This window comes from Ruditapes philippinarum, unplaced genomic scaffold (assembly GCF_026571515.1).
Source record: "Ruditapes philippinarum isolate M1 unplaced genomic scaffold, ASM2657151v2 ctg698_1_1_1_1, whole genome shotgun sequence".
NCBI classification, from domain to species: domain Eukaryota; kingdom Metazoa; phylum Mollusca; class Bivalvia; order Venerida; family Veneridae; genus Ruditapes; species Ruditapes philippinarum.
Genome location: NW_026854781.1, coordinates 33,794 through 59,910, shown reverse-complemented (window position 1 = coordinate 59,910; position 26,117 = coordinate 33,794). Strand labels below are relative to the sequence as shown.

Below are 26,117 nucleotides of genomic sequence, written 5' to 3'. Positions count from 1 at the left end.
TGACAATGTCATTAAAAGGAAGGAGAATACAAAACCTATGAAAATAAGTACAACATGACGCATTACATAATTGTTAAAACCTATCCTGACATGTCTCCAACTTGTTACTTATTTTCTTGGCAAACAGTCAGAATGTTGTAACTAGGTTGTCAGCTCAGGCAAGATTCACGTCAGACAAAATAGGGGAACAAAATCTTGAATTTGGAGGTATTTAGCACTGGTCTAATTTGCACTGGAGAGAAGGGTGGTTCCCTGTCTGACATTGAGAGGCTTCATATGGAGGTGTTTAAATTGACAAACTCATCATACAGGTAGATGGTAATGACCTACATAATATGCCTCAAGCAGTCTCTACAGTAGCTAATTATTAAAGTTTGTAAAATCCTGTGACAGGTACTGAAAATAAAGTTGTTGAATGTCAAACTGTCCGTGTCTAAAGTAAATATTTAAATAACGCTTCAGATATGCGTAGATATACATTTGATATTTAACCATACTATTAATACTGGTCATTTAAAATGTAACTGGCAGTCGGCTATTCAGAATGACCAATCAGACCTTGTTTGACCCATAAAATAAATGGGCAAACAGAAGACTTATACATTTGTATATAAAAATTGTTAACATTTATTAACACTTTATCACAGTTGAATCTGTTCTGCTGAGATTTAAGTTAAATATTATGAGTGTTTAAATGTCAATTGTGGTCTGTCGGGTACAAAGTTACATCAGAAACTATAGGATTATCATTTATGGCAAACTATGAATTATTTCAGATCATTATAGCTACCAAAATGTGTGATGCAATTAAATAAAGATGTCCTTATTTACATGAAAAACTATCTGCAAACTGTACAAACAAACTATTTCATAATAATAATAATGACTGACACAGAATTTTTTTTTACCTCTTCTAAACTAAACCGGACAAATTAGATGACTGAAAGAAAAAAATTATAATTCTAATAGAACGTGTTTAAAGTAGACTATGTATTGACACATTTTCTTTCTGACAAAATGACCGACAGAAAAAGACAACCCCCGTACAAGTCTATCATGGTTTAAGTGTGAAATGTATTCATGAAACCGACACAGATACAAAGTTACATGGTGTCACAGTCAAGTCTCGAGTGTTATAAAGATTAATGTACCAGCGTAATATCATTTGTATGGTCATATACGGACAGCCCAAAAAAACCCAACTGTTTACATTATCATTACAAACACATTTTTCTTACTTGTAATAGTCTGATGTTGTTGTTTTTTTTGGTTGTAAAAAAATGCATAAAAACTGCCCTGCCCTTTTACAATGAATTTGCTTAATAGTTAAAGCGTTGTAGTCATTATTATATACATTATTATATATATTTCTGGCTGAAATATAACAGAAAATAAATGCACTGTCTGTATAAATATGGTTTTTTTTACTTTCTAAATGTGATTTTGACTTGCTCTTCAAAGTATTATGACTGTTGCCTGAGTAACTCTCATGTCTTCAACAAGAGCTTCTTTTTTTTTTTTTTTTAATGCGTTTATTTAAGGTCACCGCTGGAAAGCCCATATGGGTGACAGTACACTCAAGTCAGGCCATCCTAGAGCGTCCCGCTGAGATTTTTTCGCTGATCCAGCTTTTATTGGTGGAGGAAGATCCCAGGTGCCCCTCCAGGCATTATTTCAGGCACGAGCGGGCACCTGGGTAGAACCAACGACCTTCCTTAAGCCAGCTGGATGGCTTCCTCACATGAAAGATTTCGACCCGAGTGAGGATTGAACCTACAGAGGTGAGGGACCTGTGATCTCAAGTCAGTGACCTTAACCACTCGGCCACGGAGGCCCCCAAGAGCTGTCATTGATTCAGTGCAAAGGATATCAACAATATATCGATATTCGATGACAAATATCAACGATACACCAATATATTCATAATATATCAATACAAACAAACTTTTACTGTTATAGCTTCACGGTGCACTGCACATCACAATAGATCAGTCAACCTGGGAGTGGTGGCCTCGTGGTCAAGGTGTCTGCCTCTCAACCCAGAGATCATGGGTTCGAGCCCTACTCAGGTCACGACCACGTTTCTTCATACGACACCAGTACTGGTTGGTTCCAGGAAGCGGACTCGAAAGTGATTAATATAAGTTGCAAGAACTTGTTTCGCAATCGAGCTTAAATAATATGTTTAAACCAACCTGTTGCGCTCTTTTTCGAAGCTGTAACTGTAAAAGTTTGTTTTGTACCTACAGATTAGCTGGGAAACCCCAAAAAATATTCTTAATTCCGGAATAAGTCTATTACAGAGACTTGTTATAAGGCCTTGTAGTTATTTTTCAAATAGTGTTGAAATGTAACAATTAGGACTTAATTAGATTTTGCAACACTTTACCAGATGGTCAAGTGTTTATTATAATAATGTGTTCCATGAAATTACTTTATCTCTGGTTAATAACTCTGCTTGACACTTCAATATTGTCAAGTGTTTTGCTTGTTTGTCTTTTTCTTTTTCTCTTCAAAAAACTGCTATATACTGCAATACATGTGTATACCTCCAGCTTATTTCGTAATTATGAACAGTTCAGGTTCATAATTTGCAGTTGTAGTACATTATAATTATTAAGACATGTACACATATATTATAAGTTATATAAAGATTTTTGACAGGTTATATGATCCTAAATAAAACTTGGGTTATATAAATATTCATATATATGACCATATAACCTGTTAGGAATCATAATACAGCCAGCTCAATGTTAAATAGCAACCAACCATTTATATACGGCCATATAACCTGTGTAAGGAATCAAAATATAACAAATTTATAATACAGCAAACCTCCTTTTTTAGAGGATTTTCATGGTGTGGTTGCATTATGTATTTCATTTCTTTCTAGTCCTTCATCTCTATAAGTCATACATAGGTATCTCTAGCCTTATTTTTTGTATTTATCATGCAAATTTGTCTACAAGCTTTTGTTGTTAATACTCATTTGTTTGTGAAATTTGCTGTTTATAACACTGATGCCCACATTATGAGGCCTTGTTGAAAATAAAACTTGAAACTTAATAAGGAAAAAAAAACAACAGTGATTTCTTCATAAATTAACAGCAGCCTGTATATCAAACTATATTAACATCACAATTATCCAATGAAAAACGACGTTACATGTTAACATAGAGGTTAAAATTTTCTGCAACATGGCCGGCTTATTAAAGACCACACACGCTCTTATTAGTGCAGCCAATGTATTTGGAAACTCTTTGCCATATAAAAAAACTTTAAACACGGTTTACATTTAACTAAATGTTTAGAAATTTAACTAGAACTGCCACTATCATGGCGTGAATACCCCCGCATACCACTTTGTCAGAATCAACAGTGGCCATTTAGAGCTCAAGGACAACCTCCCTGCCAAATCTGAGGTTACTAAGCCAGTGCATTGCTAAGTTATGTATTCTACATGCTTCAAATGTGAAAATGTCAAAATCAATACATTGCGGACAGGACATTCTTTAGCAATTGAGAAGAAAAGCTTCTTTTTTTTGTCAAGGTCCCTGTGACCTTGACCTTTGACCCAGTGACCTCAAAATCAATAGGGGACACCTTATCGTCATGATCAACATCCATGCCAAATATGAAGACTGTGGGTCAAAGGAATCTTAAGTTAATGGGTGGACAAACTTTTTAAAGTCAAAGTCCCTATGACCTTGACCTTAGATCCAGTGACCTCAAAAACAATAGGGGTCATCTACTAATCATGACCAGTCTCCATGCCAAATATGAAGACTGTGGGTCAAAGGAATCTTAAGTTATAGGGCGGACAAGCTTTTTGAAGTCAAGGCCCCTGTGATCTTGACCTTTGACCTGGTGACCTCAAAGTCAATAGGGGTCATCTACTAATCATGACTAACCTCCATGCCAAATATGAAGACTATGGGTCAAAGGAATCTTAAGTTATTGGGCGGACAAGCTTTTTGAAGTCAAGGCCCCTGTGACCTTGACCTTTGACCTGGTGACCTCAAAATCAATAGGGGTCATCTACTAATCATGATTAATCTCCATGCCAAATATGAAGACTGTGGGTCAAAGGAATCTTAAGTTATTGGGCGGACAAGTTTTTTGAAGTCAAGGCCCCTGTGACCTTGACCTTTGACCTGGTGACCTCAAAATCAATAGGGGTCATCTACTAATCATGATTAATCTCCATGCCAAATATGAAGACTGTGGGTCAAAGGAATCTTAAGTTATTGGGCGGACAAGCTTTTTGAAGTCAAGGCCCCTGTGACCTTGACCTTTGACCTGGTGACCTCAAAATCAATAGGGGTCATCTACTAATCATGACTAACCTCCATGCCAAATATGACGACTGTAGGTCAAAGGAATCTTAAGTTATTGGTCGGACAAGCTTTTTGAAGTCAAGGCCCCTGTGACCTTGACCTTTGACCTGGTGACCTAAAAATCAATAGGGGTCATCTACTAATCATGACTAACCTCCATGCCAAATATGAAGACTAAGGGTCAAAGGAATCTTAAGTTATTGGGCGGACAAGCTTTTTGAAGTCAAGGCCCCTGTGACCTTGACCTTTGACCTAGTGACCTCAAAATCAATAGGGGTCATCTACTAATCATGACTAACCTCCATGCCAAATATGAAGACTAACGGTCAAAGGAATCTTAAGTTATTGGGCGGACAAAAAAAAACCGACGGACGGACGGACGGACGGACGGACGGCCGGACGGACGGACAGCCGGACGGACGGACAAGCTGATTCCAGTATACCCCCCTTACAACTTTGTTGTGCGGGGGTATAATTAGCAGAGCACTTTGGATTTAAGCATTGTTTACAGTATTTAACATAAGATATGGAAGCAGAAGAGAAAGAACATGCTGTAATAAATGATATAGACCTGCAGACAAATATTTTTTTTTAAATCTAGAAGCTCTTATTTTAAACAATAAGATCATTCATAATCATATGAATTTTTTTGAAGAAAAAAATTTATAATACACTGTCATAAGATTTTAAAGAATTTTTTGTATCAATCTCAAGCAATTAACTTATTAAGCATTTCCAAAAAAATATTATTTTTGTGAACACAACATTTTGTATGTACTATATAATATATATTTTGAGATGTACTCTAAGCACATATATTTTCATATTTTGAAACACATTTTTTAATTATCTAAAGCAATATTTAAATCTAAAAAAAAAAGATACTATACTGCACTGTGAGCTTATATACTAAAGGCAATATTTTAATAATGTATCTTTGATAGAAATATAAGAGATTGGTGAGTTCTGACAGTTTAGAGTCTTAAATTCAGTTCAGGTCACCTTCTGGACGTCAGATAGGCAGTCAGAGACTGTACTAGTTCAATAGTAATCTCAATTCTTGGTTTTTCCATTTTTATTATGAAATTACAAAATTTCAAAATGAAATGAACTGTTCTGAATTCAAAACAGAGCAAATTCTTTACACAAAATCAGCAATTTAAAGTGTTCAAGTGTTAATTTTGGAAAATGTGTAATTTCAGCCCCATATTGCGCAACCATAAAAAAAGAATCTGAATTGCCACTTTGTAAGACTGAAAAATAAACTTAAAAAATTTACACTTCATATGTTTTCATACGTATTGTAAGTTTTGAAACAAATGTTTTACGTACTCCCAATAATATTAAGTCTCTTTTTCTATTCACAGTAAATTATTACGCTTCAATAACTTCACGGCCAATTATAACGTAATTATCAATGACATTCCAAATAAAAAGGTTTTATTTTTTGACAAGATACCTTTCATAAAATGAAGAAAAATCGTAAAAAAATATCAAGTGACGTATTATACAAATGGAACACACAAATTGTTACTCAAATGGTGGCAACACTGAACTGTCACTAAAAAGTTGACCCATCTTTTGGTTTTGTAGTCAATACCCATTTAACATTCCCCTAAAACATTTTTTTTCAATACATTAACAAGTGTCAATTATACTTGACTGTTCATTGATTTATGGGACACTTGCAAACCCATACATTTGAACTTTGACCTCGTGACTGATATCTAATTATTCATTTTCGAATGTTTTGACCTACTATATTCAACAATCCAGATAAAATAACTCTATGTCAATTTCCAATACTTGAACATATTTCAGTGACCCAATGCTTATTCTGCTTCTTTACCCGGTTTATTGTTGCTACTGGCAACAGATTCTACCAATGTGACCTCTGCAGATCAAGGTCAACCAGCGTATCTGATCATGCTCCAAACTGTTCCCCATTCAGTCAGTACATATTTTGAAATTTTCCCCAGGACATTTATTCTAAGATACAAACAGGCATAAAACATTACCAACATGTGACGGTGTCTACAAGAGTACAATTGCTCACTCTCTCTTTGAATAGTCGAGCTACAAATTCACACCATGCAGTGTATTGCCTATAGAGGCGCATAAGCAATCATCTGCAATCATCAAAATTGAACATCTTCACAAAGAAACTGTAGCAATTATCATAATTTAGGACCCACTGACACTGTCAATTAACTTTTTAAATTGTGGATCATTAACATTTGTTATAATATAAATGATACATAAATTATAGTTAATTACTAGTCATTAGCACAGACCACCTTGGTGTCGTTCAACAATTACTGATACAATTCATATAATAAACAAATAAACTATGTGTGACAGGCAGTATACTGTAAATTTGTTAACTATAATATCTAACAACTCAACTTAGTCAAATTAATTTTATTACATATAATATATATAGGCTACTTCGCATCAGTATCGTAGAAATATGATGTTATCCAGAACTCTGCAAATGGTGGGTATATTTACAAACTTTTTACATTGTAGCTTCACAGTTCACTACCATTCACAATAGATGATACTCTTGTCACAGGGTGAGAAAAATGTGCAGCCTGACCGGGACTCGATCCCGGGACCCTCGGAATACCGTACCGCTGCTCTACCGACTGAGCTATCCGGCCGCTTACACATCTTCTCCCCTAAATAGTGAACAGTTCTGAACTGTGACACCCGGAACATGGTAAATGTGGGTTTTTCCAAGCTAATCTCCGAGTACAAACAAACTTACTGTAATGGCTACATGTGGCACTACCAGTCACAATAGATTAGTCAACTGGTTTGTCCTTATTTTCGGAGCTGTTACTGTAAAAGTTTGTTTTGACCCTTTGATTCGCTGGGAGAAAAACGCCAAAATATTCTTGATTCCAGAGTTACAAAGACTATTGAGTGATAATACATTATACATTCAAAATTTCTCTTGGATTGCAAATATTTATATATATATATTTCTTAAACTATAAATATATTATTTCTTAAGTTCGATTTTTGTAAAATATATAAATTATCTACAGACGAGGCCGCTTTAAATCATGCTATGCACATTAATTTCATTAAAGTGAAGAAAGTAATATTAACTCTTAATTAGTTTTTAACTAGCTTTATAGAATGTTAAAAAACTATTATTTATTTTTCAATTAATGAGAAATTTAATCTGTATCCGTTAAACAATTCTTCGCTGACCGAAAAGTCACGCAATATAAGCAACGATCATTTGTAATCTTACACTAAAATAAACCCATGACATTTCCAATTAAAGATTTCAACATTAATTAGTCACATTCTTATAAATAAAAGAGGGGTAATGCACCTTTTTTGCGCATTAACATCTGCAGAAGCACGAAAACGCATTTAAAGCCCAATCTCGCTGGGTAACAGATTTAATAATAACGTCAGGGCGGCTTCTGCAGATGTTAAAGCACAAAAAAGGTGCATTAGCGCCATTTACATATACATTTGTATTTTGTATAAGAAACCATTGCTTGTTCGATGCTTTCCGTATGCTAGTATGACATCATCTGACGTTATGTTTTGATAATAAAACTACCGGGGCCATAATATTGCCATGAGTCAAGCATATTAAAAATCATGTAAAGAACGGTACATGATCACAAGAATCTATCCATTATTGCATGTGTTTTGTCCTCTGCTTATATATACCTGCAGTGCATGTGTAGTTTTTATGCAAGAATAATAAGTTAACCTGCTGGAATTGAAAGTGATTAAAGCTTTTGTCACTTGTTAGTATAGAGCCATTTGACAGTCAATGAAGATTATAGTGCCACCAAGCATTACCATTACTGATAGTTTAATTTTTGCATTTAAATATTGAATTGACTGTTCCAAATTTCCAAGCAGGGCAGAAATTATGTTACAGAAATTTAGCAGTTTACAAAAAAATTAAAAAATTATGCATTGTATTGTTGATTTTTTTGTCAGAATTTTCAAGTTAAAAAGAAAGCGTGAGAAAAAAGTATCATGTTATTTTGCTTCATCATGTATATAAAGGTAAAATAATTACCCAGTGACTTAAAATGCATATTTGTTGAATCGAGAGGGGGGGGGGGGGTTGCCAGTATTATCTTACGATATCTGTGAACAAATTTAACCCCTTTGTAGTGAGTGCAATAAAATAAACCTACGATCAAAACCCGACTGTCCTCTAATAACCTGAAATTTATTGCCGATCAAATAACCTGGACTGATTTAAAAGTTTAAATACTAAATGATAGTTGTCTATCGAACCATTCTGACCTATTATCTAAATCCGTATTGGTCAAGAAGGAACGATTTGGTAAGTAAATAAGGATATAATAATAATCTGTGGATTAAAGCATCGATCAGCCATGTAAATTGTTTGTATAAGGCAAGTATAAAATGCCGGCCGAGTAAATTTTTTAAACGAGAGATTAAAATGGACAATTGAATACAGTTGACTTCTTAAACACCTACATAAATCTTTGCGTAAGAATTTCATTTTATCGTTTTCAAAAATCTCCGTTTACTATGTTACTATGTTAAGACTTAAGCTGGTAGTTTTACATGCTATAAAAGAACAGTCAAAAAAGTGTTTTTATAAACCCTTTCGTCAATATGTATTACGATAAAATAATGTTACTTTGTATATATATCATAATTAAATATACTAAACTTGTGTCAATTAGAATGAAAGTACAAGAAACTGTAACGTTGTAAGACATTCAATGCTGATGTAACAGCATATAGGAGAAAGTTTGGGCACTGCAATGGCATCATAAATCATACAAGCTTATGTCATGTCATAAATCATACAAGCTGATATCATATCATAAATCACACAAGTTGATATTATGTCATAAATCATACAAGCTGATATTACGTCATAAATCATACAAGCTGATATTATGTCATAAATCATACAAGCTGATATTATGTCATAAATCATACAAGGTGATGATAATATTGTCATAAATCATACAAGCTATTATCATGTCATAAATCATACAAGGTGATATAATGTCATAAATCATAGAACCTTATATAATGTCATACATCAAACAAGCTTATATTATGTCATAAATCATACAAGCTGATAATAATTTGACAAATCATACAAGCTGATATAATGTCATAAATCATACATATTCTGTAATGGCACCAAGGCTATACTGTGTAATGTAACTAAATGAATCATAATTCATAAAGCAATGAAATGACATTACAGTTACGTCCAACAAAGTATTATAATGGCATCTAGGTCATTTAAAACGGTTAAACAAATTGCTACTGTAATAATTGAATTCTTGTACAAGATAACTGAACTGTTTCAATTCAAGCTGATTCTCTTCTCTGTTAAGAAAGAAACAAAAATTCCGCCCCAAAATAAACAATTTGTCTTAATCATGTGAAAAAGATCATTAAAGTTAATTAGGATTATCCCCTCCTTTGTTGAGTTCTAAAAAATCAAAAGAACTCCTTGTCTACGTGTTAACCAATGCAAGATCTTTACGTCAGATAAGGTCATTTGACGGGACCGTTTTACCAGACTAGTTTCAATAAAACAATACTATACTTCATTAATGTAATAACTTCAGCTGAAAACCTGTCAAAAATAAACCCTATCACTTTAACTGACTGATTTAATGTTAGATCCTAGACCTGGAATAAAGTTACCAAAAGGTTGACCTAGGGGTATGGTACACTCTAATATTATTGAATGATTTTCAATGATTACATTACGCTAATTAGGTAACCCTTTGATCTCTGTAAATCAAAACGACTAGAATGACTTGACATGACTGTATAGGGGGCAGAGGTAAAAACAAGAGCTGTCCGTAAGACAGCGCGCTCGACTTTTTTATTGCTTGCCAATAAAAAAAGTTTTTGCAGTAAAAGGCAATACAAGAATCTCTGTATTTTTAAAGTGAACAATGGCCATGAGCATTAAGATATTTAGTGAAGAATTATTTTACTGAATTGTGTGATGTGAAATAGCATTAAAAGTTTCAAAGCAATATCTCAAAGGGTTAAGGCAATAAGTGGATTTTACCCATATTCAATGTATTTTCTAAGTCAAAAAGGGGCATAATTCTGTCAAAAACATTGACAGAGTTATGTCCTCTTGTCTGTTGATGAAGGTCGTGATGGTAAACAAGTATGGTCAGTTTCAAAGCAATACCTCCAATGGTTTTGAAATAAAGTGAGGTGGTACAAAAACCTTAACCAAGCTCAATACACTTTCTAAGTCAAAAAAGGGCCATAATTCTGTCAAAAACCTTGACAGAGTTATGTACTCTTGTCTGTAGATGGAGGTTATGATGGTGAACAAGTATGGTAAGTTTCAAAGCCATACTTGTAATACTTCTGAAATAAAGTGGGGTGGTACGAAAAACTTAACCAAGGTGTGACGCCAACGCCGACGCCGACGCCGACGCCGGGGCGAGTAGGATAGCTCCCCTTTTCATAGAAAAGTCGAGCTAAAAACCGGGTTTTTCAATTTGAAAGATTTTTGGTATGACTTACATTAAATTATGTTTAGTCCGACACACCTGCCAATTGATCATTATTGCAGGAACAGTTATTGTTTCTTGAGCAACTAATTTAAAGGCCCATTAATTATGTCTTAGAAATTCATACTTTTTTTTTAATTCTTTAAAAATGTCAAACATGTGTTTAAATAATGTTTTAATAATGAATTTAAAGCATGTTAGATGTTATATAACTGAGGAGAGTAGCCCTAAACATATGAAGTTATATGTTGTATTTAAGGTAGGATAATGTAAACAAGTTAGTATTTTGACTTAATCATACAAAATACTGATTCACTATAATTATACCTATTGCCAACTGAGAAAAAAGTAGCAGAAGACAGTTCATGGATATAGTTTATAATAAGTGTTTTTGTGGAATTTACTGTAATAAAACATTTTTTGAGAAATAAAAATGATAGCATTTCTGTGGCATAATCATATCATTACTAAGGCCTTAAAAAATTTTTACCAGCAAGAAAGTGTAAAGTTTTTCTTTCTCAAAACTTTATTGAATGTACAAAATTTTTATTTCACTTTTATAAGTGATACGTCAGATTTATACACTTTAATTTATTTTGTGTGAAAAAAAATGCGATAAGTTTGCACTCAAGAACACTATTCCCTCTTTTAAAAGTAGAAAAAAAACCTGTGCATTCTTACGAAAACGAGAAAGTCAGCAAAACACAGGTTTTAATCTGTTTTTATTTACCCCTACAGGAAGTTACAAAATGCAATAAAAAAATAAAAGTTTGGTAAAACATTACCATTAGGAGCATTCTGGTGGTCACATCTCAAAACCACATGAAAAAGTTGTACCACAGAATATAAAACGTGTTATTTTGTTGTGTCTTGTTAGATTTACACACCTCATGCAGCGTAGGATTATACCCCGTGGGTAAACTCTATCTTAGAAACTAAAGTTGCATTGGTGCTGATGTTATTTAACAATCTGAAATCTTCATTTCATTTTTATTCATTAATATTTCAGCAGGTAAAGTTATTATGCATTCTTTTACTTCCAGGCCGGGACCATGACATGTTGCTCACAAATGCTTTTTACAGAATCATGGCACAAACGTTGATCTTGTTCCATGATGACTGCCATAATATTATGAACATTACTACACCTATATGCATATAATTTCAATATTTTCATATTTAGATGTTAAATTCTGATTTAAAATTATGCTAGGGGGCGTGGAAGATAGCTTACCGTTGCAATCAATTTATTTTGACAATTTGGGCACTCTTTAACCATTAACGATTCCATTTTTCTCTATTTTAAGAATGAGCGTATTTTGTATTTAATGTTTGGATTACAGATTTTTACTCGTTTAACCCTTGTTACTATATATAGATACATATGTAATTCCACTTCGCATGAATCTATATAATTGTTTCACATGCAGCTGCCTCTATCCTATATCTTTTCAATTATCATGTATTTAAAATGCTATAAAAATAAAAACCCACATGAAAATTTACATAAAAAATGTGCTGATTAAGGGATTTTATATGTAAACCAGTTAAAGCCGGCTGCAGTCACTGAACTCAGTAAACTGTCTGGTCTTAAAATAAAGGGGGCATAACTATGAAAAAATGCAGGAAAATCTGGTTTTAGCATCAGTTAAAACTTGACTTAATCAACATAACACTAAGCAACTAGATAAACGTCAAGGAAAGATCCTTAGCTAGAGATATACTGTAATACGAATACAAATAACTTGATAAATTTGTTTGCTGAAGATAAAAGGTAATTAATCCTTAAGGAAAGCTGCATTCGAAAGAGATCTTTAACAAGTAAAATTCATCTGTGACAAACTGATCTGGACATTAAGTGTAATGGTCATTTGTGAATCTCACCAATGATTTCGAAATCATGTGAGACTTAATAAGTAGCAGGTCACTTGCAGAGACATTGGTAATAATATCAGTTTATAGTAATCCAGGACATCAAAGTTTAAAGGTGAAACGACCACAAAGAATTGTGACCAAAAATAAGTTAAAACCAAAAACCAAACCAAACTAAACTGACTAATTTAAGGTAATGCAACTTTAACCTTAGGAAAGATGTGAAATTCTATTCAGGGGTAATACCTACAAAAAGAATATAAAAGAATATAAAATTATGACATTTTGTACGACACTTTTCAGAAGAAAAAGCTTACCAACTATACCGGAAGAATGTTGACCTAGCCGACAGAACTGTGAGGCTTAAGGCTAAGGTGTGAAGTTTCTTAAGTGACATAAGCACAATTTGTGCAAATTTTAAAGGCACATGTGTGCACAGTTAAATAAAGGTATGTAAACAGTGGTATACACCTTTTACAAAAGCTAAGTGACAGAATTCTGACCCAGTTCAGCTGGAATTGAACTAAACAATAGATTCTGTTGCAAATTTTAGGATATTATCAATATTTTAAAAGGTCAACAAGTGCTCTTACTAAGGGTGTAGCTATTATCACTATATCTGGGGTAAAGCTTTTCTCTCTACCTGGGGTATAAGGTAGTTCACCCTACCAGGGGTAAAGCTACATATTCAATCAACTGGTAAAATTGAAAACTTGCTGTTTGATTGGGTGATACTAACAAAATATCTGCAAAAAACAATGTCATAGTATAGAACTGTTCTTAGAGGTATTTTGGTTGGAATGTTACTAGCTGCCAGATATAGCTGTGAAGGTATAGCCGCAGAAGAAGATATCCCGAGGGTTCGGGGTCCGAGTGCTGGTCAGAATATGCCCATTTTTCAATCTCATCATGTGACATCAATTATCCATATCACATTGATGTCCCCTCTACATTTCATAGTGATTTTATGGAAAGAAATAGCCACATTCTGACATTGGCCGATGCAAGATAATTGAAATTTTTAGTGTTATTTGTTACAATTTATTTAGCGGTACCAGATATCAGTTTGATGACAATTTTATCTCCTCTCTGTTTAGATAAGTAGCAATTTAGTGCAATATACTCGTAAAAATCAAAGATATTCATTGATAAATCGCTCAAGAATTTTGTAAAACTTCATAACTACCCTGATAAAATTCTATCGCTTGATAGCACGCACTTACAAAAAAAAAAGTTTTCACTAAATCTAGCTGAACGATCTGTATTTTGTAACTGGGAGTATATTTTTGAAACAGATAGTACAGTGTCTTAAATGTGAACAAAATAACTGTTTTTGATGATATATATATATTTATGTGGAAATATTTAATCATCCCTTTCCATCAAAATTCACAAATATCGCTACATTTAGTGATTTTATTTGCATAAAATATAGGCTCTTTGCCAATTGATATAAAACAGTTGATAATTCTCAACCTAAATCTGAAAAGTCCTAAAAATAGGAAAAATTTTTGTATTTAAGCTTTTTCCATTATTACTTTACAATTATAAGCTTTCGAAATTATTTCTTGTATATCACTAGGCTTTTGACATTATTTCTTGTATGTATAAGCTTTTGACATTACCACCTGTATATAAGCTTTTGACATAATTTATTGCACATAAGCTTTTTACATTACAACTTGTAAACAAGCTTTTGACATTATTTTGTTATACATGTATATGTTTTTGACATCATTTTTGTATATAACTCTTTTGACATTATTTTTGTACATCATATTTCCTGTATGTAAGCTTTTGACTTTATCTCTTGTATATGTTAGCTTTTGACATATTATTTCTTGTAGTTGTATGTAAGCTTTTGACATTATTTCTTGCAAATAATGATAGTAGCTAGAATTTAAACACCAGCAAAAATGTCTGAATGCCATATACGTGCATTATTTCAGGCAATGCCCTAATTGGCATAAATTAAGTTATATATCAAAATAAAATAATACTATAAATGTCAAGAGTGTATTTAAATTGCTGAAGAAGATTTATTTACATGCAAAGTAACATGTAACAATATTAACTTGTTTCAATACCAATTAAAATTGGCAAATATTAATACCATAATCTGACATGTCTGTCAACATTTACTACACGGCAGGAAGTTCATTCATACATTTTTTCTCCAGACATTTTAGTACACACATAAATACCAAGGTGCAGTACTTACTGCCAACTTTATAGTATTTTCAGACTGTTTTTTTTTGGATTGTACTCAATATCATAACCAGTAGCATGCAATTACCTGTTAAAATTCTTGTAAGATTAAATCTATATAGCCTCTTATTCAGATAAAAGGAAAAATGTTACTTGAATAATAATTTATTCTAACTTTTTATTGATATATACATAAAGTATATCATCTGATCAAGAACAGAACAGAACGGAAACTTTATTTCTTGGTTTAAGCATAAAAAGCTCATCATCATATTACATATACAAATACAACATATAATACATAAATGACACATGACATGAACATATATAATTGCAAAATAATGGTTTATGAAATGTGAGAATGTTAATTGCAAAATATATCTTGATGAAAAATTGAATGAAATAAAACATAAGTTAAATTAAAATATAATTATGAAGTTTTATGTGTGTGAAGTATAGTACTTCACAATCAAAGTGTTGATTTGCTATTGTGCAGATTTATACAAAACATTATTATTATTATCTGTTTAGATATTTTGTCCATCATCTAAAAAAAATCAGATAGCTGCAGCCAACTGCATGGTAAATATACCCCCCCCCCCACAACCCCCCACAAAAATGCCGTCAATTAGCATGAATCAATTAACTAGCCATGAAAAGCACCTTGGCTATATACTTCATTTGTCTTTAATTGATAATTAAGATAATTAACGAGTTACCAATTACACATCGCTGTATGTACAGTTTAAGTAACAATACATTATTCAAGCAGTAACTTTGATTACAACTGTATCTGATACATATATTATAATATAAGGCTTTGATATGAAAATATCACATTATGATCAAATTAATTTTGTCGTAAATCTTGTTTCGAGTTGGCCCTTGCATGGTATCTTCCTATTGTTTGCCAAACATCTTTATTTTAATTTAAAATATTAAACTGCTCAATTAGTACTGAATGAATGCTCAGTACTAGGTCAAGGTCAAACCAAACTGGAGATCATGACAATTGTTGGTTTGTCACAAATTGCTTCAATGTGACAAAAAGGCTTAATAGAAAAAATTCTGTTTTTCAGGTCCTTAAATAAAAAGGATTTTAAGGTCTACGTTTGGTAATTTCTTTTTCTAACCAACATATATATTGATTCTTTTATTTGGCAAGAGGGGGGGGGGGGCTTATCTAAGCAAATTATCCTATCAAGAAATAGCCAGACCAATTGACTTAATGCAAGATCTAAAATCATTTTGTATATACAGATCAATTATTAACTGCATGTCCAGAAAAACAAAGCTGCATAAACACAAAGAAAATTCAAGGGTTGACTGCAAAACTGAAGGAAATTCACTTATATGAAATAAAGTCAGGACTCAAAATGTAATTAGACAGAAATGCAATTCATATGCAGTAAGATATATTGTAATATATTTTGGTGAACTTAGAAGCTATGTTACGTGTAAATAAAGTCAGTCAGGTAATATGAAGTTTTTAAGATGTATTCATAAACCCAGTAACTTATTCAATGCATTAAACCATGACTAATAAAATATTTTATACCTTTTATCAAGTTTCTACACAAACTTTTCACTTCTTTTTCGACTTTGATAGGACAACATTATCTCTGTTCTCGCACAATTTAATTTCAAATGTAATGCAAAATTTTCCATGCTGCTTAAGCAATCAGCACTTTTTTCACATCTTTAAAAATTATGCAACACAATCATTTCAAGGTGGTGGTATTGAAATTTGGAATTAATTTATATGAATATATTTATCTCTCACATTTCAATGCACAGTACGTCTCTTATATTGAAGCGGGGAGCTATCCATGAATTATTGTATTAATCAATGCAACATTCAGACAGATATTAAGATATATATATTTACCACTCATACCTGACATCAATTCATCTATGTCTAAAGGTGTTTTTTTTTATTATAATAAAACTTCAGTTTGCACAATATATTACAACAAACAAATAAAATATGGGCATCAATTTTTGAAAGAAAGTCTCAATTATGTGCATTGACTTTGCAGATGTAGACTGGGTAACAAAAAAAATGACATCTGTATAAACAGATAACACCTAGACTGTGTCAATGATAAAACAGACTGGTTTCTTTATTTAAAGAGGAAAAGCTTTGGTCACCTCTACCCAGACCTCTTTTTCTCCGATGTGTTTATATTATGTAAGTAATAACCTCTGATATAGTTTAGTGAATTATTTACATTGTTTAAAAAGAAGTAATCTCCCTGTTTAAATAGTACAGCAGATGTCATGTCATGCTAGAAAAATGCCTAAATGTATACATAATGATATAATGCCCGATTTCTTTCTTATCATCAAATGTCTAGCCTTTTTTTTTTGTTTCGGGTAATCTTACTGTATAATCGTCAATGACTCAACCTGTGTCAAAGGGATTTTAATATCTAAGAACCTGGTTATTTCCATCTGTCATTAAACTAGTCATCACTATGTAAATGTACTAGAGCCGTGTCACGACAAAACCAACATAGTGTCTTTGCGACCAGCATGGATCCAGACCAGCCTGCGCATCATAGCAGTCTGATCAGGATCAATGCTGTTCGCTGTCAGTTTCTCCACTTGTAATAGAGTTGATAAGTGAACAGCATGGATCCTGATCAGACTGCGCAGGCTGGTCTGGATACATGCTGGTCCCAAACCCATTATGTTGGTTTTGTTGTGACGCGGCTCATTATAAACAACTACACCCAACAGTGTGAGAGTTATCTAAAAGTGATATTACAGTCACAACTGAACCCAACAATGTGAAATGTTATCTAAAAGATAATAGAAAGTAATGCAACAATGAATGGTCAACTTAATTAATAGAATTCAATTCTGAAGCAAAACAATTTTCAACTGAAAAACGCAATCTTGTTAAAGCAGAAGACACACAGCCTCAGCTTGCAAAAAGACTGAGCAAGAGCTTTCAACAACACAAAATGAGCCGAGCCATGACAAAACCAACATAATGGGTTTGCGACCAGCATTGGATCCTGACCAGCCTGCGTATCTGTGCAGTCTGATCAAAACTGTTTCTTTAATCTGGCACTGTGCTGCCCAAAATATAACAATTCAAGAAGTTTCCCCACAACATAAAATGCCAAAACAAAAAAAAACCCAAAATAAAACAATTAAGAGGTTTCCCTATATTAAATGCCCAAATTAAATAATTAAAGAGGTCTCCAGAACTTAAAATGCCCTAAACATAACAATTAAAGAGGTTCCCAGATTTTAGAATACCTAAAACGTAGCAATAAGAGGTTTCAACAAGGTATAATTGACAGAGAAATAAATGGTTCACCTTCATTAACAATTCTTGCATCTCTACATGATCTTATAATAATATGTGAACACATAGTAATAACTGGTATAAAACTATCATAATGTAAGCCTATATATGTGTATCTTAATTCTGTTTCTATTAAACTATCATATGGGTCCACAGTCGCTTTGATAAAGTCAGGTATCAGAAGCAACTAAGTGTCTCCACTACAGTCTCCACCCACCAAACAGTCCCTAACAAACAGGACAATATGTCCACCCTTGATAAAGGGCAGTACTTATAGACAAAACTTATTTAACAACTTCCCTCCAAGTTGAATTATCACAAAATAATCTGCAGTATCATTATAATGGCTATATTCTTGGTAGATTCATCTCAATTATTTTTAGTGGTGTCAGCCCTATAATATTTCACCACATACACTTTATTTGCTTAGCAAATATTATCATAAATGTTATAATAGTGAAAGGTATGTACAGTCGTTGACCTTAACCAAGTGGAAAACGATGAAAAAAAGAAAAAGAAAAGGAAAACTGTCAATTTACAGAGAGTGTGGTTATAGTGTACCTTAGTTGTATAATTAGCAGCTAAAATGGCTTATTAAATGATAAATATCTTGATGTATTACTTTATTAAACTTCGCTTTTTTTCTCCAGCAACTTCATGCAAAATATGAAAATTAATAATTTACTTGAGATCGGAAGCATTATTGATATTATGAAAGGCAGCCGGACGGCAAAGTTGATTTTCCGTATTACCTAGGTTGTCCCACAGCCTGTACGGACATGTGGAAATTTTCAAGAATTTACTAAATAAATACCAAATGGAGAAGTTATTAGAAATGTTTTAGATAAAAAAGTATACAAGTAGAAGTCAAAAATCAGATTTTGCCTGCACTGAGAGGGGAACCAGAACCCTTTACATAGTAGCGCAAAATTTTATTTTATAGAATGGATATAAAATTATTGTGCAAGAATTCATTATTGATATACGTACAGTAACCTCATTATAATATAATAAATTTCATCTCTGTATACACAATTTAATGTATGTATTTTGGAAAAAAAAAAAGATTTATTTTGCCAACAGGGAGGTATTGTATTTATGTATCAGATGTAAGCATATTTTTGGTGCATAATATATAAGATATAACACCGATAGCAGAGAAATAGCATCCCAGTGGGTGTGATATAAAATACAGAATTATGCACAATTACTTTTCAAGAATCATGCGGCTACAGGAATTCATATTACATCTCCAAACGGGCGTCTAGACTAGGGGAATGACTAACAAACATTTGTATGATAAAATTACAGCCTGCACATTCTGTTATTTCAATATTTTGTCAGCGCAAAAAAATTTATTAAACAAAATATCTACACAGTAAATCTTGCACAATATACCATGATAGAAATGAGAAAAATTGAAATAAATCTCTCAACTCGGATGCCGAGCAAAATACATATGAAAAAAATGTTAATGTTCCCACTGTAATTTGTCACGAGACAAGTATTGCAGGGAATGCGTAATAAATGTGGACGATGCAGAAAAGAAACAAAAAAAAAATTGCAGATGTATACTGACACAATGCTCAAGAATTCACTTTTCCTGCACCATTAAAATGCCATGATGAAGAGATGTTTTTACTTAGCAAAAAAATTGTTTTAAAATTACTAATACAAAAATGAAATGCTTAAAACTAGTTTTCCCTGGAATATTTTACATGTAATGCGAGGTTCATAGAAAAGTGATGACTAAACATATTCTCCCAAAATGACTGTATATATAAATTCTATAGAGAAAGCGAAACATTGGTATCCATGATTTAGTCAGCAGATTGGTCAATTTATGTGATAACTTCCACTGACACTTTTTCAACCATTTTCATAGAGATTCCCCCCTTACACAGTTCTTTCAATTTCATTAAAATTAACATGGGTTATTAAATTTTGTGTTTGACCTGAACAATTGTACTATAGAGCTTATAGTGATAGTAGATTGAACTCTTTGTATTTAAAATATGGTACATAAATATATAGAATCTACAGCAACCATCATAAAGGTGGCATTTTCGCTATTACATTTATTATGCTAAAATCATTTTGAGGATATAGAGCCTCCAGGCCAAGTTGCTCACTTCTAGCAGGGTAATAATAATATATTATAGATTAAGCACCTGAATAATGTAAATAAGGTAAAATAGTGATTATTTGTCACTTAAATTATCTTTTTTCTTCACTTATCTGTTACCTTAAAGATTGCTATAATGTAGCCATTTTATGTAAATATCTTCAGCCTCCACCCCCCTTTGCCCCCCAGGGTAATGATATTGCCATCAAGACTGCTGAAACTGGTAATTACATTCAACAAGCCTCTGTTCCCCCCTAGGGTAGGGAATTTTCCTCCCATAATTCACCTGTCAGTTAATGACTTAGCTAATGTCTCTCTCTATGACAGTCAAAAGGTAATTATTTTGGACACTTGAAAAACAATAAAATAAATATATTAATTATCAATATGTGGTGTACATTAGAAGACAGTGTTCAAGGTGTACCTTACCTGTCAAACAAAGTGAGCCATATTGACATGTTTATAATTTATCAATGTTTATTTTTAGCTCGAACATAATCATTTTCCAGGGCCTAAAAATAAATTACCATTATAGGGGACTCAGGGGTTATGGGGACTTAGGTAGAGGCATTTCATATCATTTTAAGAAAAAATGTTTGTCAAAACACCACTTGTAATGTAAATTCAATTATGTACCAATTATTACATATTTGAATGATCTATTTTCATATAAAGCCGGTATTGTTTACCTGGGTCCGCTTAAGTCCTTGAATCAAAAGTCATATGACATCTATATTTACATCACTTATTAGAATATTATAATTACATTAATTCAAAAAAAAAATGTTAAAAATATTATACATTAATTTATTGCTTATATTATAATGTTCATTAGGCCAAGAAAATTCTCTGTTACAAATTATCTTTGCTTAAATAAGAATTGAGTACATTCATTTTATTTTATATGTATTATATATTTTATAAACTTTTACATAATTTTACACGTCAAATTTCCATCATTATATCAATTGCAAGAATTAGATTAGCATTTTTATTTTTTATTTTACAATGCATGATTCTTAATTAAACAGCAGCTTTTTTTTTTTTACGATGCATTTTTACGATGCATGATGCTTAATTTAACAGCAGCATTTTTTACATATTATATATTTAAACTATTTTGGAATAATGTTTTTAAATCTTTGGAATAACGTTTCATACATCTTTGAATCATATCAAAGTATTTTGGAATAAAATTTTATACATCTTTGAATCATATCAAGGTATCTTTGGAATAAAGTTTTATCTCTAATGGAATCAATTACAATCCATGCATCATGTAGCAGTAACCAGACATAATTGAACATTTAGAAAAAGAGGAATAAATTTGCATCAAAGCATTGCATAAATCCATGCATTTCAAGAAATGCGCAATTCAAATTAAACGATTTCACATACAAAACATCAGCTTTGTCCGTATGTTTTCAATTTAAAGCCAATTACGTTAAATACACCACCTAAGTAGCAAAGAAAGTGTTCAACATGAAATTCCGAGGGTTTGAATTACATCAGACGAGGGCTTGAATTTCATCAGAGGGTCCTATCTTACATCTGACTCAGCCACTCCACCTCATGACTTCATTAAAGTCGCACAATTCAGCAATGTTATCTGACCTCATCATCTTAACGGCACAGAAATGAAACTTCTTTGAATGAAACACTTTTTTTTCAAAAATATATATACAGAATAAAAGGGCAGAATACTGTTAACGACCTTAGTAATTTTAAACACTAATTAAGTTATATCTAGAACACCTGTTGTAAATTAAAGTTATAGAACATGAGCTTTTTAAGACATTATAGAACTTAAAAATTTATAATGTACCAAAGTAAAATGTTTGTCGAGACAAGATTGAATCCTTTTGTAAGTTTTTTTTCTCAAAAAATTTTGATAAAAAAATTTGATTGCTTGATTAAAACAGTTTGGGTAGATATATTTTTGTTACGGTACTTCTCTGATTTACATATCGTTCTAGAGCTAGCAATCACTGCTGAAGTTATCATGATATCTTTACATGAGACAATTTAAAATTGATGCAGTTTTTATACCAAAGCAGTGAATTATATTTTATTTCTAATGTTATAACACTGTAGTGTCTATCTAGACTAATATCCGTAACCATTTTTACTTTACAATTGAGTCATTAAACCCTCCCCCCCTTCCACCAGCAACACTTAGCAAGTGTCAGCTTAAAATCTTCACCCAAACAAAAATGTTTTAAGACACCATTCTGTTGTTTTTCTTCATAATTTCAAAGCCCAAACATAAAAGCAGGTTGACATAATATATGCCTTGGCTTGAGTACATTTAAGAATGGCATATTGATACAATTGAAAAATGAGTTAACACAGGGTTTTCATTTTTATCTGAGGCAAAAAATGCTAAAAAAACCAACCGATTTTGCCAAGGGTCAAGGGTGAAACTTTAATATACAGGCTGAAAATACAATTTTAACAGCATTTTAACTGATGGAACCCTGTAAACATTTAGCTTATTGTATACCAAAGTGTCAAATAAATGAAATTAAATGACATATAATTATATATTCAATCTTGTAGCTTTAAATGAGTTAAATTGAATATTATACTACACGTACATTCCACGGTATAACAATTTTTATGATCATTTTATATCACAAGTGATGAGAATAGGAACCACATTAACTGAAATATTTACATAACAATAAGATAAACATATACGTATATTGCCTACCGTAAAAAAAAAAACATGAAAATTTAAATATACGAGACTTAAAGCTACGAAATCATCAAAGCTACGAAATCTAGATAAAGGTGTTAGCAGGGACACATATATGTTTATAAAAACTTAAATGTATGTATGCTATGTGTGTGTAAAATAAAGGCAGCTTATTAAACCTATGAACATGAAATTATATGTTATAAATTACCATAAAGTATAATAGTGATATAAAAGGTCAGATATCGAAAACTTAAATGTATTTTAAGAGAAAATTGAATCTTCAGGGATGACGGATTGTCGGAAATAGGCCAATATAAAATTTTATGCATAAAATACAAAGTGTTGAAATAATGTCACTTCTATACACTGTCATAATGTACTTTTATATAGCTAGTGTTAAATTTTGGCAGTCATTTGTGTATACAATTCACTTTCAGGTCACACATACACACACATAACATTTTATTACATATTTAATACAAATGTTTGTTTTACTCTTCATTTTTTTTTTATTGCCACTGAATCTCTACAATGTTAAAGATATACTTATGCTCGGATTTCGATATTTGAAAATATTGTTAATTGATACACAAATCTCTTTGTATGTATAAAATAAACCTGTTAACTTTTGACTTCACATAAAGTAGTTATTTTATGTTTTAAACCCTACACTCTGTAAGTGGTCACTATATGAATATATATATATAGATGTCATTAAAAAAACTGGAAAAAATAAGAATGACCATTATTAAAAGCGATCTTTCCAAGGGTTATTATTTTTAGCAATATTAAATTAACTGATTTTGAAGAGTAAATTATACACTGCAATACAGCAACACAGCATTGAAATACCCCAACACAACAATGAAATACCCCAACACAACAATAAAATACCCCCAACACAACACTAATTACCCCAACACAACATGTACTGATTACCCCAACACAACACTAATTACCCCAACACAACAATGGAATACCCTTACATAATATTGAATTTTCTTTCACAGTATAAATAAGAAAGTATAATTTCAGCCTTTCATCCCATGAAATACTCAACCATTAAACATTGTTTATTAAGTTGCAATTTATGCACCACCCTATTAAAATAGTTTTGTTTATAAAGTAAATTGAACAACCTTTAATTGTTCATTAATTAAACATAAATTTCAATAAACATGATACAATGTGCAAATACTGTTACACAATATTTGATATAAGAAATATTTATTTTACTTATGTTTGATCCTTTTGATACATATATTATGTAATTCTATAAAAGTGGGATATTCATTTAATATTGACATTTACAAACAAACATTCAAGATTAACACATGCAATAAATTTGTCAACTTTTCAAAAGCAGATAAATGAAATATTAATGTAATAAAATAAACTTCTTAATAGATTATCATTCATGATTCATTGATTTCTCATCAATACTTTACCAATATAAATCGATAATCTATTAAAAAGATGCACTTTCTGATTGTTTGCAAAGTTTACCTGTATCACCGCGTCTTTGCGCCGATGTACCAAAGATGCCAATTAACAAAAGTACAGCACTAACAAGTGCTCTGCAAAAAGAAAATGACATTCATTTCGTTTAATTAAACTGCAATTAATTAAAACTGTCGTATTTTAAGCAGACGACATCGCATAAAAATGCAGACGACAAAATTCTACACGTTTAATTCTTGCTTTAAATAAAACACCTGTTCGGTTTAAAGAGTCAAATTAAATCGAATATTTGATAAATCGGCGTAGAATAGATCTAACGTAATTAAAAATAAATAATTAATTTTTTAAGAGAAAAGTCTTACCTGTTATCCATTTTGGAAGGGTTAATCCGGACCTCTAGAAACAAGAAAAATTTAACATCACATGTATGTAATTTCACACAGACACAACAAATCCAAACAAGCGACTGTCGAGGACTGCTTTTGAAGTGTCTTACCATACTTCGTCACTCTCCTGTATATGCGATGCGGTAAATCTATTTGGGGTGTTAAGATTACAAGTATCAAAAGTCGGTAAATGGCCCATAACATTAACTTCAGTTGTTCACAGAATATGTTTGAAAAAAAAACACATTATGTTAGAACTCTATATGCTGATTGTCTTAGGTATTAAAATCTATATATATGATAAACAATATTCATAAACATGTACATGTCATTAACAGAGATGTAGATGTTATCTATGACTCAGTCATTAATTATCTCAATACATACCCCCAGCTGGATTGTCCGATTCGTCCGACTAGCACTAGATATATATTTATATACTTATACTGGCTCTATTAAGGATTTGCTACAAAAGTTTTGTCATTTCAGTTCCAGCACTCTGTATTCAATTCAATTCAATTATTTTATTAGCATATAAACATATTACATGTTCATCGCCATACATTCAATTGCGGCGGTTACGTACAACGTGAGAACAGCGTGAGCATTAAAGATCCTGTCACACATTTTTTTCTATGGTTTTATATCTTAAATAAGATGCTCAAATTAATATTTATCAATTTTGTAAGTTCCAAAAAGCATTATTTATAAAGATATTATCGAATTTAACAGTTCATATAAATAAAGGGAGGTAATTTGAAATCTATTTTCTATTAAGTCTAAGTCAAATTTTTCAATAAGAAATGAATGCATATATTTTAATGATTACATATAATATGAACAAATATTTGCAGTACATATTTTACATATTCTTCGATGTTTGAAAATTGTTTTATATGCATAATTATATACATATATATAATTTCACTTAAGTGTGGTATACAACCTCAATTACAACATACAGGATCTTTAATACATCGACATCATGTGTATATTAGTAGTATCATCATATCAACATATATCCCACACAATTGTTATATCAAAAATTAACAGTAACGGAAAAGACACAAGACCAAACAAATGTAATAATGTAAAACTGTAATTGCTAAAGCAAATGAGCACTTTTCATGAGCACATTTTTCGAATGTTAACGACAGTCTATAACTACTTACAACTTT

General features: G+C 31.8%; 1 protein-coding gene across 1 annotated transcript in view; it reads right to left on the bottom strand.

Moving 5' to 3' along the window:
- Nucleotides 1–25,068, bottom strand: part of LOC132741052 (collagen alpha-1(I) chain-like) — a 141,769-nt gene extending 116,701 nt beyond the window's left edge. The window contains 2 exon segments of the mRNA XM_060729137.1: nucleotides 24,599–24,669; nucleotides 24,916–25,068. Coding sequence (XP_060585120.1) covers nucleotides 24,599–24,669; nucleotides 24,916–24,926 — 82 coding nt within the window. The 5' untranslated portion in view covers nucleotides 24,927–25,068.
- Between the last annotated feature and the right edge of the window lie 1,049 nt (nucleotides 25,069–26,117).